The sequence below is a fragment of the Pan paniscus genome, chromosome 13, assembly GCF_029289425.2.
Source record: "Pan paniscus chromosome 13, NHGRI_mPanPan1-v2.0_pri, whole genome shotgun sequence".
In the NCBI taxonomy this organism is placed as follows: domain Eukaryota; kingdom Metazoa; phylum Chordata; class Mammalia; order Primates; family Hominidae; genus Pan; species Pan paniscus.
Genome location: NC_073262.2, coordinates 143,741,648 through 143,757,294, shown reverse-complemented (window position 1 = coordinate 143,757,294; position 15,647 = coordinate 143,741,648). Strand labels below are relative to the sequence as shown.

General features: G+C 53.5%; 1 protein-coding gene across 23 annotated transcripts in view; it reads right to left on the bottom strand.

The window, feature by feature from the left end:
* Positions 1-15,647, bottom strand: part of SNED1 (sushi, nidogen and EGF like domains 1) — a 102,106-nt gene that overhangs the window by 27,974 nt on the left and 58,485 nt on the right. For 18 of the 23 annotated variants that reach the window (XR_004670378.3, XR_010109559.1, XR_010109558.1 and 15 more), the window contains 5 exons: positions 7,604-7,717; positions 6,808-6,921; positions 6,383-6,496; positions 3,995-4,108; positions 1,914-2,210 (listed from right to left, as the gene is read on the bottom strand). Coding sequence is in view for 17 of the 23 variants with exons in the window: in XM_063595643.1 (XP_063451713.1) it covers positions 1,914-2,210; positions 3,995-4,108; positions 6,383-6,496; positions 6,808-6,921; positions 7,604-7,717 (753 nt within the window). In the remaining 6 variants the exon portion in view is untranslated. The remainder of the gene's footprint in view (positions 1-1,913; positions 2,211-3,994; positions 4,109-6,382; positions 6,497-6,807; positions 6,922-7,603; positions 7,718-15,647) is intronic. The other 5 variants (XM_063595634.1, XM_063595639.1, XM_063595642.1 and 2 more) reach the window with 1 other exon arrangement.

Below are 15,647 nucleotides of genomic sequence, written 5' to 3'. Positions count from 1 at the left end.
ATTTAGATGTGGCAGTGACATGGCAGGGGATGGGCCGGAGTCCCTCTGGACATGAGTAACCCGGACCTCCCCTTTTCTGTGCCAGTTGACTGTTTTGGTCTAAGAGCACACATCCGGGCCTGGTCTGGGCAACGCTGTCTTAGGAGGATGGACATACAGAACTCCCAGCGACTGCAGGGAAGGGGCCACTTGTGAGCTCTGCTTCCCGCCCAGCCAGTCTCCTCTGAAGCTCGAGTGCCACTGCTGATGCACCAGGCAGAGCCCAGAGGGCAGCGCTCAGCTCCCGGCAACTCAGCACCCCGGTCTGTGGACAGCGGTCCCTTCCACCCACCATGGCTGGCTGGAGCCCCAACTCTGCAGCAGGCAGGGCGGGCTCTGTCTTCACTCCAGATACCTTCCGAGGGCAGATCTCACATGGGGCAGCCTCGCAGGTGCTTCTTCCTAAAACAGCCCAGGCGAGCCACCCCTACTCAGCCCCTGGCAGCTCCTGCTGACACCTGCTCAGTGCCACCCGCACATGCGCCCAGGCTCTCCAATGGCCGAGGTGTGCTCTGTGTCCTTGCTGTGTTGGGAACTCCAGCCCCTTGGTGGTCAACTCCTGCAGGACAGGCCCTTGTGGGCCTCTGGGTGGGCTCAAGCTGCCTTGAATGCCTTCTCCTGTCCCTCAATGCCCTTGGCATTGGCATCAAGCTGGGGTCCAGGTGTGGCCAGGAGGCTTCCTCCTGTGAGAACCGCCGAGCTCCTCTCCACCTACCCGCCATGCTACCCATAGGTTTCACCAAACTCACGTGGCCACCCCGCAGGGCCCTGCTGGATGCTTAGGCCTCCCTGAAGCCCTGGCCACCCACCCACCCATCCATCCATCACGCCACTTTGCAGCAGTCTGTGCTCTCAGCACCTTTTCCTCTTTCCTCGAGCCTCTAGCACCCCTTCCCCATTCTTGCTCCTGTGTCTGGAGGCCACAGGCATGTTGGGTGAGAGTCCCATGGCCCCATGGCCCTGCACCCCACTTGCTTCCTGCCCAGCCTGTTCCGAGATCCCCTGTGCTCTAGCTGATGCGGCCGGGCTCCATGGAAGGCCAGCCCTCTGCTTTCTTCCGGCCCTGACCCTGTCCGTCCACCGCCGTGTTCTAGGGCTCCTTTCTCCTTCCCGGAATCCCTCCCAGCAGCACACAAGCCCGCTAAGCCCTGACGCCTTCCCTAGAGCGCTCAGCATCTTCTGCTCCCCGACACGGCAACAACCCCACAGGCTGTGCACAACCTGGGCCTCCCCTGTAATCTTGGCGGCTCAGGCTCTGAGGAGGCTCCTCCTAGGACCCCCTCTTCAGGTCACAGCTCCATCTGGTCACAGCTTTCAGTGCCAGCTCCAGGTGGAGGCTCTGGGTCTGTCATTCCATCTAGGGCCTACCCCACGGCTCTTCCCGATTGAGCCACCGATGCCTCCTCTTAGCACACCCCAGCGCCTACATATCCCTGTGAGCAGGTGCCTCTTTCAAACTCTCCCCAGGCCTTCAGAGCACCCCAGAGTCCCAGCCCCTCCAAGCCCACCGCCGCGGCCCCCATCTCCCACACTGGCTCCTTCTAGGGACCCTTTTGGGAAGCCCCCATTCCTCCCCAGTCCCACTTCCTAGCTCCATGCCTGGGGGTTGTGCTGCTCCCACTCTTGGCTCGATTCTATGCGCCCCAATCCCACGCCTGTATCTTGTGGACCCAAGGCCACTCCCGCACAGCTCTGTCTCCCGGCACTCTGTCTGCAGCAGGGCGGTGCCTGCAACCCCCAGCTCAGCTGTCTGTCTTGCTGCTGCAAGAACTAGGGAGGTGGACGGCATGACAGCCGCCCTGCAGGTGCCGGGGCCAGCGCTGCCCTCGAGGGGCAGGGGCTGGGCAGGGACGGCCAGGCTCGGGGACACTCACGCGTGCGGGCCAGCAGCACGGCAGGCCTGCTGATGTCATTCTTGTTGTTACTGTTTCGCTTCACTGAGAAGACGGAGATGTTGTAGGCCCTGCCGGCCGCCAGGGCCTGGAGCTGGTGCGAGGAGCGGGTCCTGTCCACAAAGTCCGTGCGGCGGTAGGAGCCGTCGGAGGAGACGTAGGTGACCGCGTAGCCATCAAGCATCTGCCTGGCGGCTGGACCATCGGGCGGGTTCCAGGAGATAGAGACCCCACTCTCCTCCACTCTCTCCATCTTCAGGGCCGTCGGTGGGAAGAGCTCTTCAGGGTTTGGGTGAAAACAAGGGGAGGGACTGGTCAGCCGCCAGCTATGCATGCCTGGCTCCCGTCAACAAGGGGAGGGACTGGTCAGCCATCAGCTATGCATGCCTGGCTCCCGTCAACAAGGGGAGGGGACTGGTCAGCCATCAGCTATGCATGCCTGGCTCCCGTCAACAAGGGGAGGGACTGGTCAGCCGTCAGCTATGCATGCCTGGCTCCCGTCAACAAGGGGAGGGGACTGGTCAGCCGCCAGCTATGCATGCCTGGCTCCCGTCAACAAGGGGAGGGGACTGGTCAGCCGTCAGCTATGCATGCCTGGCTCCCGTCAACAAGGGGAGGGACTGGTCAGCCGCCAGCTATGCATGCCTGGCTCCCGTCAACAAGGGGAGGGACTGGTCAGCCGTCAGCTATGCATGCCTGGCTCCCGTCAACAAGGGGAGGGACTGGTCAGCCGCCAGCTATGCATGCCTGGCTCCCGTCAACAAGGGGAGGGACTGGTCAGCCGCCAGCTATGCATGCCTGGCTCCCGTCAACAAGGGGAGGGGACTGGTCAGCCGCCAGCTATGCATGCCTGGCTCCCGTCAACAAGGGGAGGGGACTGGTCAGCCATCAGCTATGCATGCCTGGCTCCCGTCAACAAGGGGAGGGGACTGGTCAGCCGTCAGCTATGCATGCCTGGCTCCCGTCAACAAGGGGAGGGGACTGGTCAGCCGTCAGCTATGCATGCCTGGCTCCCGTCAACAAGGGGAGGGGACTGGTCAGCCGCCAGCTATGCATGCCTGGCTCCCGTCAACAAGGGGAGGGACTGGTCAGCCGTCAGCTATGCATGCCTGGCTCCCGTCAACAAGGGGAGGGACTGGTCAGCCGTCAGCTATGCATGCCTGGCTCCCGTCAACAAGGGGAGGGGACTGGTCAGCCGTCAGCTATGCATGCCTGGCTCCCGTCAACAAGGGGAGGGACTGGTCAGCCGTCAGCTATGCATGCCTGGCTCCCGTCAACAAGGGGAGGGGACTGGTCAGCCGCCAGCTATGCATGCCTGGCTCCCGTCAACAAGGAGAGGGGACTGGTCAGCCGCCAGCTATGCATGCCTGGCTCCCGTCAACAAGGGGAGGGGACTGGTCAGCCGTCAGCTATGCATGCCTGGCTCCCGTCAACAAGGAGAGGGGACTGGTCAGCCGCCAGCTATGCATGCCTGGCTCCCGTCAACAAGGGGAGGGACTGGTCAGCCGTCAGCTATGCATGCCTGACTCCCGTCAACAAGGGGAGGGACTGGTCAGCCGCCAGCTATGCATGCCTGGCTCCCGTCAACAAGGGGAGGGACTGGTCAGCCGTCAGCTATGCATGCCTGGCTCCCGTCAACAAGGGGAGGGACTGGTCAGCCGTCAGCTATGCATGCCTGGCTCCCGTCAACAAGGGGAGGGGACTGGTCAGCCGCCAGCTATGCATGCCTGGCTCCCGTCAACAAGGGGAGGGACTGGTCAGCCGTCAGCTATGCATGCCTGGCTCCCGTCGGCAGCTCAGCCGGGTCTGGCTCTTGGGCCTGACACAGCCATCGCTGGCAGAGTCCTTCTTTGTCCCTGGCCACGTACCTCCAGGAGGGTCACACTTTTGAATGTGTGACAGTGTTTCAAGCCCACCGGGGGATTTTATCCCCTCCCTGTTCCTCAGGGAAGGGGCCTGGGCAAGCAGCGGCCAGACGCTCTGCCCTTGGAGACCGTTGGGCCCTCTAGGGAGAGGGGACCCCCCCCCGTGGCTCCCTCACTGGAGGCGCCCTCGCCACCCACCTTTGGTGCAGTCCTTGCCCGTGTAGCCCACTTTGCAGGTGCAGCTGTGGGAGCCGTTGCTGGCCAGGCAATAGCCACGGCCCCCACAGGGGCTGGAGAAGCAGGGGTCACTCACTGAGGGGAGAAAAAGTGGCAGTGTATGTTGGGGCGTGGCCAGGGGTCCCTGCTCCAGCCAGGCCCTTGCTCCTGGGGCACTGGGTCCCTCCTGCGTGGGTGTGGAGGGGCGGGGGGCACAGGACAGCTACTGCCTCCCTTCGGTTCTGCCACCTCCACTGCCCTGCGGGGCCCAACCCAGCAGCTCCCCCACCCTCCACAGCGGAGTGCCACTAGCCGGACTGGCTGAGGGGAGGAGACACTGGACCAGGACAGGACAGGCCACCACCCCAGTGACAGTCCTGCTTGAGGAGGGGAGGTCAGTGGTCAGGGAGGCCTCATCAGGAGGTATCCCACTGGGGGCTGATTAGGGAGAATGTTCCAGATGGAAGGACAGCCAGGGGCCAGACCTGGGTGTGCAACTTGGCCTGTCCAAGGGCAGCAGGGCCTATGTGTGGACGTGAGGCCCCACCCCTGGGTGTGTCCTTGGGTGAAGAGGGGTGTCTGGGGGGTGAGCGCAGGAGATGGGGAGGTTTAGAAGGCACCATTGTGGGACCAAGGGAGACAGGTGGAGGGCCACTGGCCTGAGAAAGGGCCTTCCGAGGCGGCGGGCAGAGGGCGGGGAGCAGGTGGGCAGAGGGCGGGGAGCAGGCGGGCAGAGGGCGGGGAGCAGGCGGGCAGAGGGCGGGGAGCGGGCGGGGAGCGGGCGGGCAGAGGGCGGGGAGTGGGCAGGCAGAGGGCGGGGAGTGGGCGGGCAGAGGGCGGGGAGCGGGTGGGCAGAGGGTGGGGAACGGGCGGGCAGAGGGCGGGGAGCGGGCGGGCAGAGGGCGGGGAGCGGGCGGGCAGAGGGTGGGCAGAGGGCGGGCAGAGGGTGGGCAGAGGGCGGGGAGCAGGCGGGCAGAGGGCGGGGAGCAGGCGGGCAGAGGGGGGAGCAGGCGGGCAGAGGGCGGGGAGCAGGTGGGCAGAGGGTGGGCAGAGGGGGGAGCAGGCGGGCAGAGGGCAGGGAGCAGGCGGGCGGGGGGAGCAGGCGGGGAGCAGGCGGGCAGAGGGTGGGGAGCAGGCGGGCAGAGGGTGGGCAGAGGGGGGGAGCAGGCAGGCAGAGGGTGGGCAGAGGGGGGGAGCAGGTGGGCAGAGGGCGGGGAGCGGGCGGGCAGAGGGCGGGGAGCAGGCGGGCAGAGGGTGGGCAGAGGGGGGGAGCAGGTGGGCAGAGGGTGGGCAGAGGGGGGGAGCAGGCAGGCAGAGGGTGGGCAGAGGGGGGGAGCAGGTGGGCAGAGGACGGGGAGCGGGCGGGCAGAGGGCGGGGAGCAGGCGGGCAGAGGGTGGGCAGAGGGGGGGAGCAGGTGGGCAGAGGGTGGGCAGAGGGGGGGAGCAGGCGGGCAGAGGGCGGGGAGCAGGCGGGCAGAGGGTGGGCAGAGGGCGGGGAGCAGGCGGGCAGAGGGTGGGCAGAGGGCGGGGAGCAGGCGGGCAGAGGGGGGGAGCAGGCGGGCAGAGGGCGGGGAGCAGGCGGGCAGAGGGCGGGGAGCAGGCGGGCAGAGGGCGGGGAGCAGGTGGGCAGAGGGTGGGCAGAGGGGGGAGCAGGTGGGCAGAGGGCAGGGAGCAGGCGGGCAGAGGGCGGGGAGCAGGTGGGCAGAGGGTGGGCAGAGGGGGGAGCAGGCGGGCAGAGGGCAGGGAGCAGGCGGGCAGAGGGCGGGGAGCAGGCGGGCGGGGGGAGCAGGCGGGGAGCAGGCGGGCAGAGGGTGGGGAGCAGGCGGGCAGAGGGTGGGCAGAGGGGGGGAGCAGGCAGGCAGAGGGTGGGCAGAGGGGGGGAGCAGGTGGGCAGAGGGCGGGGAGCGGGCGGGCAGAGGGCGGGGAGCAGGCGGGCAGAGGGTGGGCAGAGGGGGGGAGCAGGTGGGCAGAGGGTGGGCAGAGGGGGGGAGCAGGCGGGCAGAGGGCGGGGAGCAGGTGGGCAGAGGGTGGGCAGAGGGCGGGGAGCAGGCGGGCAGAGGGTGGGCAGAGGGCGGGGAGCAGGCGGGCAGAGGGGGGGAGCAGGCGGGCAGAGGGCGGGGAGCAGGCGGGCAGAGGGCGGGGAGCAGGCGGGCAGAGGGCGGGGAGCAGGTGGGCAGAGGGTGGGCAGAGGGGGGAGCAGGTGGGCAGAGGGCAGGGAGCAGGCGGGCAGAGGGCGGGGAGCAGGCGGGGAGCAGGCGGGCAGAGGGCGGGGAGCAGGCGGGCAGAGGGGGGGAGCAGGCGGGCAGAGGGCGGGGAGCAGGCGGGCAGAGGGTGGGCAGAGGGGGGGAGCAGGCGGGCCTGCCGCCCTACCTGTCTCGCAGTGGTAGCCGAAGAAGCTCTCTGGGCAGACGCACAGGTAGGCTCCGCCGCCGCTCTCACACCGGCCTCCGTGCTGGCAGGGGCTGGAGTCGCAGGCATCCACCTCTGGAGAACACCCAGAGAGTGGGCCCAAGCCGCAAGGGGGGAGTCTGGGGGAGGGAGGAGAGGACAGCGGGAAGAAGGGAAAGGAGGAGTCTAGGGGCGGAGGCCAGGAGAGAGGGGCAGTGGGCAGGTCCCGCCCCTCAGCCCTCCCCAGCACCCTCACCTCCACCCCTCCCTCCCAAGGTGGCCGCAGCCCTGGGGGTCCCTCTCCCCAGGTGGCCTGCCCAGCAGGGAATGTGGGGATGCCCCACCTCCTCTCTGATCTTCCAGAGGCCCAGGCTCTGCATGTGGGGCCCACTGGAGGGAGCCCCTACCTGTCTCACAGTGGACTCCAACGAAGCCTGCAGGGCACCGGCAGACATAGGCCCCTGGGAGGTTCCTGCAGGACCCTCCATTTCTGCAGGGGTGAGCTCGGCACTCATCCCTCTCTGCACAGAGAAGGGGTGTCAAGGGTGTTGCTGGCTCAGGTCTGAGGCGCCCACATGCCCCCAGGATTCCGTGTATTTCCTGGGGCTTCAGTTACCCCTTTCCCAGCTGGGAGCAACTACTCAGGACACGCGCTTTTTCCTCCATCAGCCCCAAACCCACCCTCCTCGGGGGGCATGCCACCTCCACTGCCTGCTGGCAAAGCCCCACCTCCAGGCCATGCCTTCCTCCAGGCCACTCCGCAATGGGAGGCTCCCCAGGGCCACGACTGGGCACGGCTCCCTGGGCCTTGCCCTGCCCTGGAGCCTGCGTTTCTCAGGCTTAGAGCCCTAGCGAGGTACAAGAATGTGCAGGGCTCATGGGGCAGGCCTCCCCTCCCTCCACTGGCTGGAAGCACCGACCAGGTGTCAGAGACTGTGACCTGCCTTCTCCGACGCCCACCTTCTCTGCGCCCTGAGGCCAGGCCAGCATTTCTCAGCTGGGCTCTCAGTCTCCCCTGGGGAAGTGCAGGAAGGGATATTTGTAAAATCTTTGTCTTGGATGTCAGAGCTGGCAGGGGCCCGAGAAAGCATGCAGTGGCCACCCTGGCCATCCAGACAGAGACCTGTCCGGGGGACCCAGTGCCTCAGGCACATGGCCAGTGTGCTGCAGCTGTCACCCCAGCGGGGCCAGGGCCCCTCTTACCCAGCTCACAGTGGGCGCCCTCATAGCCTGTGCTGCAGAGGCACAGGTACCCAGCAACGCGGTCCTGACAAGAGCCCCCATGCAGGCACGGCTGAGACCGGCACTCATCGATTTCTGAGAGGAGAGAGCCCAAGAATAAAGCAATGTGGCCACGATTAAGCCAAATTAAGATGCACATAAACTAGTCCTGAGGGGCCAGACAGAATTCGATGATACATCATCAGTGGTTGGAAAGGCCAGAGACCAGGGCTGGATATCCTTGGAGTCGGGGCAGGGCAGTGGGCCTGGGGCTCAGTGCCTGGCTGTGTCTGTGAAGCAGCAGGGCGGGCTCAAAACCACCCCAGGGCTCCCAGAAGACGCTGTGGGACTTAATTCCAGTGGTTCAGGCCGACAGGACAAAGGCCTCCGGGGTTTGACAGAAAATGTCTCATGTCCCATCTTGCCATTTCAATGTATAAGAGTCACCTGTGAAACCAGTCCATCTGGGACAAATCTTGGTTTTAAACGATTCACCACAGCTTTCTCTTCAAGCGGGAGTTGTGCTCCTGAATTTAAATATTTATTTTTTTAAAGTTTAATTTCATGCTTAAAAAGTAAATAAATGGTAATGACTTAGTGACATCTGGGACTAGCAGCCACCCCGGCAGCCAGAATGCTGAATGGGCTCATCTGACCGTGCACCCTTCTCTTCCCTTGCAATAAGAATCTCTGGGTTTATAATTTCCTTGTCTTTAAAAACTAGGTTTTCTGGCAGTAAAATATGTAATTAAAATTAGCTTAAAAATTTTATAAATTGCCTAAACAATAGTGAATGTTTTTGTTATGAACTTTATTCATAGTACATCATGATATATATTGTCTTCTCTCAGCATTATATGAAGAAGAGAACTCCACACTGTAGGTCACTGTGGTTCATAGATTTTCACTGCTGAATAACATTACACAGTGTGGTTATATCATACTTCACCCATTCTCACTGGCTGGGTCTTTGGGTTGGTTCTAGACTTTTTCCTTTTTTTGTTTTCTTTTTTTTTTTTTTTTTGAGATGGAGTTTCGCTCTTGTTGCCCAGGCTGGAGTGCAGTGGCATGATCTTGGCTCACCACAACCTCCGCCTCCCGAGTAGCTGGGACTACAGGCGCCCACCACCATGCCTGACTAATTTTTGTATTTTTAGTAGAGATGGGGTTTCACTATGTTGGCCAGGCTGGTCTTGAACTCCTGACTTCGTGATCCGCCTGCCTCAGCCTCCCAAAGTGCTGGGATTACAGGCATGAGTCTACGCCCAGCCTAGACTTTTTGGTTTTACAAAAAACGTTGCTGTGTATATTCTTTCCCATCTCCTGGTGCAGACGTGAAGTTTTTCTTAGGTTTATACCCAGAAGTGCAATTGCTGGAACACAGTTGACGTAAATGAGCAACAGTGGGCAGATTGCTCAACAGGCAGAGTGTCACATTGTTTTCAAAGTGCTTCTAGCAATTTATACTCTTGCCAGCAATGCATAAGAAATCTTGTTGATCCACATTCTCACCAGTATAGGCTTTTCAGACTTCTGAAAATTTGCCAGCTGAATGTACCTCATTGCACTTTTGATTTGCATTTCCCTGATTACTAATGAAATAGAATATTTCTTTTCATGTTTGTTGGCCTTTTGTATCTCTTCTTCCATGAAATGCCTATGCATGTTTTTTTTTTCTATTTTCCTATTAGGTTGTTTTCTCATTGATTTATCAGAGTTCTTCATGTAGTCTTGAGACTATCTCTTCTCCCAGTTTGTAGTTTATATTTCACTTTCTTAAGGTTTATGGATTTAGGTTCCTAATTTTCATATGGTCAAGTATGTTCATCATTTCTTTTTAAATTCTTTTTGTGGCTTAAGGAGTCTTTCACTACCCCAAAGTCAAAAATATATTTACCTATATTTTCCACACAAAATTATATAGTTTTTTTTGGTTTTTTTTTTTTTTTTTTTGAGACAGGGTCTCACCCTGTCACCCAAGCTGGAATGCAGCGGTGCAATCACAGTTCACTGCAGCTTTGAACTCCGGTTTCAAGTGATCTTCCCACCCTAGCCTCCTGAGTAGCTGGGACTACAGGTGCATACCACTACGCCTGGTTAATTTTAGTTTATTTTTGTAGAGTTGGGGGTCTCTCTATGCTGCACAGGCTGGGCTCAAACAATACTCCTGCCTTGGCCTCCCAAAGTGCTGGGATTATAGGCATGAGCCATGTGCCCGGCCCTGTATAGTTTCTTTTTTAAAGAAACACTTAGGTCTTTAATCCACCTGGATTTAATTCCTGTGTATGAAAAATAGAGAACCAATATAATATTTTTCCAAGTACAAAACCATTTTATTCCAGCTCTCATGAATATTTTCTCATATGCTTTTGTATTTCTTTCTTTTAGAAGTTTATAGTTAGGGACGGGCATGGTGGCTCACGCCTGTAATCCAGCACTTTGGGAGCCCAAGGCGGGTGGGTCACCAGAGGTCAGGAGTTCAAGACCAGCCTGGCCAACACGGTGAAACCCCGTCTCTATTAGGAATACAAAAATTAGCTGGGTATGGTGGTGAGTGCCTGTAATCCCAGCTACTTGGGAGACTGAGGCAGGAGAATCGCTTGAACCAGGGAGGCGGAGGTTGCAGTGAGCCGAGATTGTGCCACTGCACTCCAGCCTGGGCAAGAGTGAGATTCTGTCTCAAAAAAAAAAAAAGTTTATAGTTTTAGCTTTTACATTTATGTTTATAGTTCCTTTTACGCATTTAAAATGTATCATGTTTTTGATGCTATTAATGTAACACTTTCATTTCAAAGTGTTCACTGCTACAACAGGTTCTATATACTGACCCTGTATCCTGTGACCTAGCTGAATTCACTTGTTAGTTCTATAGCTTCTTTTGTAGAATTTCCTCAGGATTTTCTATGTATACAATCATGTGATCTCTAATTCTTTCTTCCTTTCCTTCCTTTTATTTCCTTTTCTTGTCATCTGGCACTGTCTAGGGCCTCCAGGAAAATGCTGGGAATACGTACTGAATGGACACCTTGCCTCGTACGGATTCCAGGTGGAGTCTTTCACCACTGAGTACACTGGTAGCTGAGGTTTTTCATGGATGTCCTTTATCAGGTTGAGGAAATTATCTTCTTAGTTTACTAAGAATTTTAAATAACAGTTGAATTTGTCAAATAATTTCCTGCATCTATTGAGATATATAGTTTTCTCTTTCATCTCCTAATATGATGAAGTACATTGATTGACATTAAATGTTAGACCAACCTGTGTCCTTGAGAAAAATCCCACTTGGTCATGATTGTATTATTCTTTTATATAGTACTGAGCTTGACTTAGTAATATTTTGTTTGGATTGTTGTGTCTATGTTCTTGAGAGATACCAGTCTGTAACTTCAAATTTTGTAGTGTCTGTGTCTGGTTTTGGTATCAAGGTGAGTTGAGAAGTTATCAAATAAGTTGGGTATCAATTGAGTTTGGTATCAAATGAGAAGTGTTCTTCCCTCCTAGATTTTCTAAAAAATATGTAGCTCTTTCTAAAAGAGGTTGTACAAAGTTGGTATCATTCCTTTCTTAAACATTTGGTAGAATTCATCCGTGAAGCAATCTGACACAGCTGTTCTGAGGAAGGTTTTTAATTACAAATTAAATGTAACAGATATAAGGCTGTATATGTTTTCTATTATTCTTGTGTCAGTTCTGGTAATTTGTCTTTCAGGGTATCCATTTCCCCTAAGTTGTCAGATACATTGGCCTAAAATTGCTCATAGGTGTTCTCTTGTCCTTTAAGTACTGGCAGGATCTTTAATGTTTAAAGGACTCCACTGTAAACACGAGGTAGGATCTCCTTTTCTATTTTGATCTTGCTAATTTCTCTCTTTTTTTCCTGATCAGTCTAGCTAGGGTTTATCAATGTTAATGATTTTTTTTTTTTTGAAACAGAGTCTTGCTGTGTCACCCAGGCTGGAGTGCAGTGGTGCCATCTTGGCTCACTGCAAGCTCCGCCTCCCAGGTTCACACCATTCTCCTGCCTCAGCCTCCTGAGTAGCTGGGACTACAGGCGCCCGCCACCTCGCCCAGCTAATTTTTTGTATTTTTAGTAGAGACGGGGTTTCACCGTGTTAGCCAGGATGGTATCCATCTCCTGACCTTGTGATGTGCCCGCCTCGGCCTCCTAAAGTGCTGGGATTAAAGGCGTGAGCCACTGCGCCCGGCCCAATTTTAATGATCTTTTCAAGGAAACAGCTTTTGGTTTCATTGATCTTTCTCTGTATCTGTCTTTTTTATAATTACATTTTCTAATTGTTGGTTGCTGATACATAAGCACATAATTTTGTTGTAATCTATATCCACTAAACATGTTACATTAGGCTTTTCAAAGAACGAATTTTGGCTTGTCCTTTCTTTTGTATCTTGGATCTCTACTTCACTAATTATGGCTTTTACCTTTATTCCTCTTTCCTTCTACTTTTTTCAGCATCATTTCGTATTTTTTTTCCTAACTTCTGAAGTCAGACATTTAATTAATCAAGTTTGAAATTTTCTTCTTTTCTAACATTGGTATTAATGTCAGTTTCTTAATTCTTGCTTTATATATATTGAGATTATTGTATTAGATGCTTGAATATTTATAATAATTGTATCTTCTTCGTGAACGGAACCAATTATCATTGAGAGACACCCTCTCATTCTTAATGATGCTTTTCGTCTTATAATCTTCTTTTTCTGATAGTAATATAGCTAATACGCCAGCTTTATTTTGATTTGTATACACCTATTTTTTTCCTTTCACTTTCATTCTTTGTATAGTCTTATGTTTTAGGAATGTCTAAGGGTGCTAGCTTGTTTTATACCACATCTGGCAATCTCTCACCTGGAGAGTTAGTCCATTCATATTTGTATTTTTTCTATCATAATTCTTTCCAATCTTAATATTTACCATGTTCTTCTGATTACTTTTTTCTCCTTTTGGATAGTGACAAGCCTTACCATGAAATCTGATAACTCTCCCTTCTCTTAACTGGGTTTATCTTATTATCTTATTATTATCTTACTTCTTTCAGAAAAGGACACTTTTTTTTGCTAAGCCTCTGAAGCTGTGTTTGTATGAGAATATACTTTTTTATGGTCTCACATTTGAATAACGATTTGACTGAATAAAGATTTTTAGGTATTAAGTTTATTTTATTTCTTAATTTTTAATTTTTTAGAGACAGGGTCTCGCTGTCACCCAGGCTGGAGGGCAGTGGCATGATCATAGCTCACTATAGCCTCGAATTCCTGGGCTCCAGTGATCCTCTCACCTCAGCCTCTTGAGTAGTTGGGACTACAGGAGCATGCCACCATGCCTGGCTAATTTTTAAAGTTTTTTGTAGAGTTGGGGTCTTGCTATGTGGCCCAGACTGGTCTTGAACTGCTGGGCTCAAATGATCGTCTTGCCTTGGCCTCCCAAAGTGCTGGGATTATAGGTGTGAGCCACTGCATATGGCCTATTTTTATATATATATATATATTTTGAGATGGAGTTTTGCTCGTCGCCCAGGCTGGAGTGCAATGGTGCAATCTCGGCTCATTGCAACCTCCGCCTCCGAGGTTCAAGCAATTCTACTGCTTCAGCCTCCTGAGTAGCTGAGATTACAGGTGCCCGCCACCATGCCCAGCTAATTTTTGTATTTTTAGTAGAGATGGGGTTTCACCATGTTGGCCAGGCTGGTCTCAAACTCCTGACCTCAGCTGATCCTCCCACCTTGGCCTCCCAAAGTGCTGGAATTACAGGTGTGAGCCACTGCACCCAACCTATTTCAATATTTATACTGTTTGGGATTTGCTGAGCTTTTTGAATTTGTGGGTTGATGTATTTCTTCGTTTTTAGAAAATGTCCAATTATTATCTCTTCAAATATTCTTTTGCCCATTCTGTCCTCTATTTCTGGGACTTCAATTATGTGCTTGTTTGCCTGTTTGATATTGTCCCACAGACCTCTGATGCTGTTTTTTAAAAAATTCACTTATTTGGCCCGGCACGGTGGCTCACGCCTGTAATCCCAGCACTGTGGGAGGCTGAGGCGGGTGGATCACGAGGTCAGGAGATCGAGACCATCCTGGCTAACACGGTGAAACCCTGTCTCTACTAAAAATAAAAAAAAATTAGCCGGGCGTGGTGGCGGGCGCCTGTAGTCCCAGCTACTCGGGATGCTGAGGCAGGAGAATGGCGTGAACCCAGGAGGCGGAGGTTGCAGTGAGCTGAGATTGTGCCACTGCACTCCAGCCTGGAAGACAGAGCGAGACTCCGTCTCAAAAAAAAAAAAAAAAAAAAAAAAAAAGAAAAAATTCACTTATTCAGAATTCCTAATTCATTTTTAAATTATTTTTTCTCTCTGATCTGCAGTTTAGATAACTTTGTTGTCCTGTCTTTGAGTTCTATGGTTTTTTTTTCTTCCGTTGTATCCATTTTGTTAAGCCTATCCAATTTTTTCATTTCAGCTGGGCACAGTGGTTCATGCCTGTAATCCCAGCAGCTTGGGAGGCAGAGGCAGGAGGATCTCTTGAGCTCAGGAGTTCAAGACCAACCTGGGCAACACCATGAGATCCTGTTTCTACAAAAATAAATAACAAATAAAACAATTTATTCATTTCGGATATATTTTCAGTTCTAGATTTTCTATTTTGTTACTTTTTTTCTCTGCTCAAATTTTCTATTCTCTCAATCATTCTGCCTCTCCTTTCCTTTTTCTTTAACATAAAGAAAATTTTTCATGGAATTTTAAAGTCTTTGTCTAAATTCCAACACTTGGGTGATCCGTAAGGTCTTTTTCTATCGATTGTTTCTTCTTTAGATTATGTGTCATCATTTCTTGCTTCTTAGACACAGTGCGTATAAGAACAGTGGAAATCAAAGTCGAAAATTTCACACTAGGATGAACATACTGTATTCTCCACTAGGTAACGAAGTTGAGTAGCTGACCTGTGATATCATTAGGAGTTGAGCTGGGTTGGGGCTAGAGCAGTTTTAAGTAGTTTCAGCTCAAGATTGGTTTTAAACGCTTGAGGATTTGAACAGGCCTCTCCCTCCAGGTGGACTTGGAATCTAATCCTTGTGAGACTATGAAATCTCTCTCTGCTTTACAGACCAGTCCCTGGCTTCTCATGCATTTGTAATGATCCTGTGGGTGAGACCTGGTAGGTGCTGAGAACTTACTCTCTGCATCTGTGGCTTCTCTTGATTTCAATCCATTGTGCTTGCCCCTGCAGCATGACAAATTTGGCTGGAGGATGAAAGCAGCCAACAGCCTCAACTTCTCTGCAGCCTCAACTCTTTAATAGGTGAAAAGATAGGATTTCATAGGCTTCATGATGTTCCTTTAACATTACAGTGACAGTGGTGGTATTCTGTGACTGTCTACACCCTAACCAAATGGATCTCTTCAGTATTTAAAAAAATTCACTGTCTTACATCTGATATTGCTGTTGAGAAGTTTGATGTCAAGCTGATTCTTGTTCCTTTGTACATGACCTGTTTTTCCCTCTGGAAGTTAAAACTTTTTCTGTTTGTCTAGGATATTCTCGTATTTTACTATAATGTGTCTGGTGTTTGTTTCCCCTTTGCTCCTGTCTGACGTTCTGTGGGCGCTTTTAATCTGCTGTTCATCTGGAACTCTGGGAATTGAACTCCCTAGCCACTTATCCTTTACATTTTCATTTTCTCTTCTTCTTGGGCTCCGATTATCTCAGCTTTAGCACACCTTCTACCCTCTATGGCACCAATATTTTCTTTTTCTTTTTTTTTTTTTGAGACAGAGTCTTACTCTATCACCCAAGTAGGAGTGCAGTGGCGTGATCTCACCTCACTGCAACCTCTGCCTCCCAGGCTCAAGCGATTCTCCTGCCTCAGCCTCCTGAGTAGCTGGGATTACAGGCATGTGCCACCACACCCAGCTAGTTTTTGTATTTTAAGTAGGGACGGAGTTTCACTATGTTGGCCAGGCTGGTCTCGAACTCCTGACCTCAGGTGATCCACCTGCCTCGGCCTCCCAAAG